Source organism: Hydra vulgaris, chromosome 02 (assembly GCF_038396675.1).
Source record: "Hydra vulgaris chromosome 02, alternate assembly HydraT2T_AEP".
NCBI lineage: Eukaryota > Metazoa > Cnidaria > Hydrozoa > Anthoathecata > Hydridae > Hydra > Hydra vulgaris.
Window position 1 is genome coordinate 68376450 of NC_088921.1, and position 3551 is coordinate 68380000.

Below are 3551 nucleotides of genomic sequence, written 5' to 3' on the forward strand. Positions count from 1 at the left end.
CAGCAGAATTAAGTAACAAATTTACCCCTATTTGTTTGTAAAATATTGTATGGTACGGTACATAATGTGCTTCGTAAAACTATTTTGCGACATGAATAGAAATATTAAAAAAAAGTCAAATTTAATATCTACCATTACTTGGTCTTATTTGCACCTAAGCGGTCTGGAAATGAAAAAAATTATTTAATTGAAATTTTTCAAGGTTCGGTTGTCAGACACAATTTCAAGAAAACATATGTAGAGACATACTATGACACATAAAGTTTATCAATATATTAATTTTTTTTTTTTGTCAATTTTTTACCTTTCAACCGACTATGACAAACTGATACAGGTGACCGATCCATTAATTTTCGCGGTATTTTTGCAGCAAAATAAGTCATAGAATTTCAGCATTATTTAATAAACGAAATCATAAACTAACAATATAAAATATATAATGAGACGCCCTATTATAAGACAACCCTAATCAAACCGGCAAGTCCTTGCGTACTAGTGTTCAAATCGACTAAACAAAAAAAAAACGAAATTATTTACGTTTTATTTGAGTTTTATTTGTTTATAAAATTAGTTTTTATTGATTTTTTTTTTGCAATTTTTTCTTTAAAATTTTTCGCTTTTAAATAATATTTTTCTTGTAATTTTTCAATAAAAATTTTGAAACAACATTTTTCATTTTTACCAAGATTGCAGTAAACACAAGTTTATTTTTGAAATTTCTGTCAAACAAAAAACCATAAAATTTAAAAAAAAAAAAAAAACCTTTTATATCTTGTTTTACATTTAAAAGACTAAAAAACGGAACGATATAACGTAATGATTATTATGGTTTTAATTTGGCGCGTGTAAAATAATCTTATTGTCCAAACCAATTGTTTTAAAAAGTATGAATGAAATAAATTTAAAGCATTTTGCATAATCTATTGCATTTCTATTGGTTTTTTTAAATGAATTAATTCTAATTCGATTTTATCTTTGGCAATTTGACATATTTTGTTACCTTACATGTAGACGATTAATTTATATGCAATAAAATTCCATTTAGTTTTATGAAATGGGATTTTGTAAATATTTCTTGAATGTAATCACCAGTTATATCAGAGTTTTTTTTAACCCTAATTCTTCTTCTTTTTTTAAATCTTATTATAAAAAAAAACCACAAATAAATGATTGGAATTGAGTGATGAAGACCTATTGACATATCTATTATACTTCAAAATCTCAGTTGGTAATGTTCTAGTTGGTAAAAAAGTAATACTAGAAAGAAATTTTTTTTAAAATAACAATAAAATAATATGGTTACTTATTTCTACTAGTTGGTCCTTTCAATTTATTACACTGTCCTTTTCTTTAATTCATTGCTCGTGGCTAATCAATTAACTAGATTAGTCATAATTCATCCAATCGTAAATCTACCCAATCATAGCTCATCCAATTATCCAAAAACGCACAAGTTACTAATTTTCTTATTAAACCAATAATAATTAGCACCGAAACTTTAAAACAAGTCAAGTAAATGTTTTTAATTGGCCAATTAAATGTTCAACCAATTATTGCTTATTATCAACTCGCATTAAAAAGATATTTAAATTGAAGAACACTTTTCAGAATAACGTACTTTAAATTATCAAAATACAATAGTTAAAGAAGCTTCAGCCTAATTACTTCAAGTTGCCTCAAGTCTACTATATTCTTGTGGATTATTTTGGCACTCACTGCTCAGATCATAATTGGAGTAAAGAGTTTCTTAGCAAGAGTGTCTGGTAATAGGCAAGTAATTTTTAGCTTATTTTCATTTACTAACAAACTTCAAAAATTGATAAAGGGATACTGAATCAATGAGAACCGAATAAATTTACTCAATAAATCAAAAACTTCTCTTAGTTTACAATATTGTTTTTCATATATTTTTGAAGAAAATATGACTGCAATTTTTTCTTGTTTTAGTTACACTTTTTTTTGCCATAAAGTTTTTTATTGAGAGTCACAAGCTTTGTTTGACTTTTGTTGTTTTAAAAATTTGGGTTTTTTTTATTAAATGAGCGACTCGTTACGCGTAACTCGCAACAATCTGTAAAAGTATTTTTTGAAGTTTTATTTAATGAGTTTTACTGGGTTTATTTTTTTTTTATTAAGGGCTGATAATGAAATTTAACAAAAAGTTTTATCTATATTTTTTAGTTTTTTTTTTTTTTTTTCTATACTTTAAACTATTGTGTTTAGAATATTTATTAAAATTAACTTGAAACCCAACAAAGTAAATGATGCACGAACAATTACTCGATTTAAACTCTTTTCAAACATTTTTAAATCGACATCAATCAGATCCAACGTTTTATGACAACTTTTTTAACTACGCAACATCAGCAGATACGTGGAAAACAAATAACAGACTTTCAGGATTGCCCACTCCACCGTCTACTCCAGGAAGCAATGATTGTAGATTTAGTTTATTTGTTGATAATACGCCTCAAGGTATATTCATCTTTTTGCAATCAATCCTTTTTAGGATGTATTTAAAAAAAATAAAAAATATTTATTAAATTAAAAAAAAATATTTTTATAATTAAAACATTTTTTAAAACAGAATTTCGAAACTTTGATTTGTTTTTTATATAATTTTTAGTTCATTTTGGCGATGGATCTTTTGCCATACCTTATCAAAACGACGAATTCCCGACTTCCCACGACTTTATTCTTTCACCAATTTCATCGCCAGAGGAAAAGACGTTTCAATATACACAATGTATGGAAGAAAAACTTACTAAATGCCACAAAGATTTTTCTAAAACTCATGCAGTCTTATTTGGGCGGAATAGCCAGTACGAAAATCTTTCAAATGAACCTAATTTAAATCCCTTCAATCAGTATTATTGTCAAAAAAACTTACAGTATAGAAAACTGTCTCACAATGTGTCCCAAGACAACACACAACATAAGACACACAATATGTCTTGTGTTCATTATTTATACAATCAAGGTTTGCAGTGCCAATCCTTAGTTAACGATTCCCCAAAAAACAGCTGCTCAGGTAATAGCTATTTGAAATCAAACCTATCTAATAACCTATGTTATGGTTATCGCGATGAACATCTGCCTTACGTAACTGCGAATCATTCTTTAAATCAAGAACTTTTCGAAGCATTATTTACAAACGAATCTGCATCTGAAATGACTGTTAATGCAACTGATACAACCACTGCTGCTGCCGGGAATAAAAACTATTTTAACAAAAACTTACATCGACGTTCACAAACTCAATATTTTCGCCAGTTAGCATATGAAAAAATTCGCATGAATCCACAACAAAAGTTAAACACCCCAAGTTATGATGAAACCGAGCCAGAGTTAAGCAAAGCCGCGCACAATGTTCTTGAAAGACAGAGAAGAAATGAACTCAAGTTGCGATTTAATTTTCTAAGAGACGAAATTCCAGATTTAGCAATGAACGATAAAGCGCCAAAGATACAAATTCTAAAAAGAGGCCAAGAGATGCTGAAGGATTTAAAAGCGCAAGAACAAAAACTAATTGTTGACCATGAACTAGAAAA

At 27.9% G+C, this 3551-nt stretch overlaps 1 protein-coding gene across 1 annotated transcript in view; it reads left to right on the forward strand.

Annotated features, from left to right (window-relative positions):
* Positions 1-2226: 2226 nt before the first annotated feature.
* LOC105844435 (transcriptional regulator Myc-A) overlaps positions 2227-3551 on the forward strand; it is a 1390-nt gene continuing 65 nt past the window's right edge. Inside the window, exons 1-2 of the mRNA XM_065789893.1 lie at positions 2227-2475; positions 2627-3551. The exon at positions 2627-3551 is cut by the window's right edge and continues 65 nt beyond it. Coding sequence (XP_065645965.1) covers positions 2262-2475; positions 2627-3551 — 1139 coding nt within the window. The 5' untranslated portion in view covers positions 2227-2261. The remainder of the gene's footprint in view (positions 2476-2626) is intronic.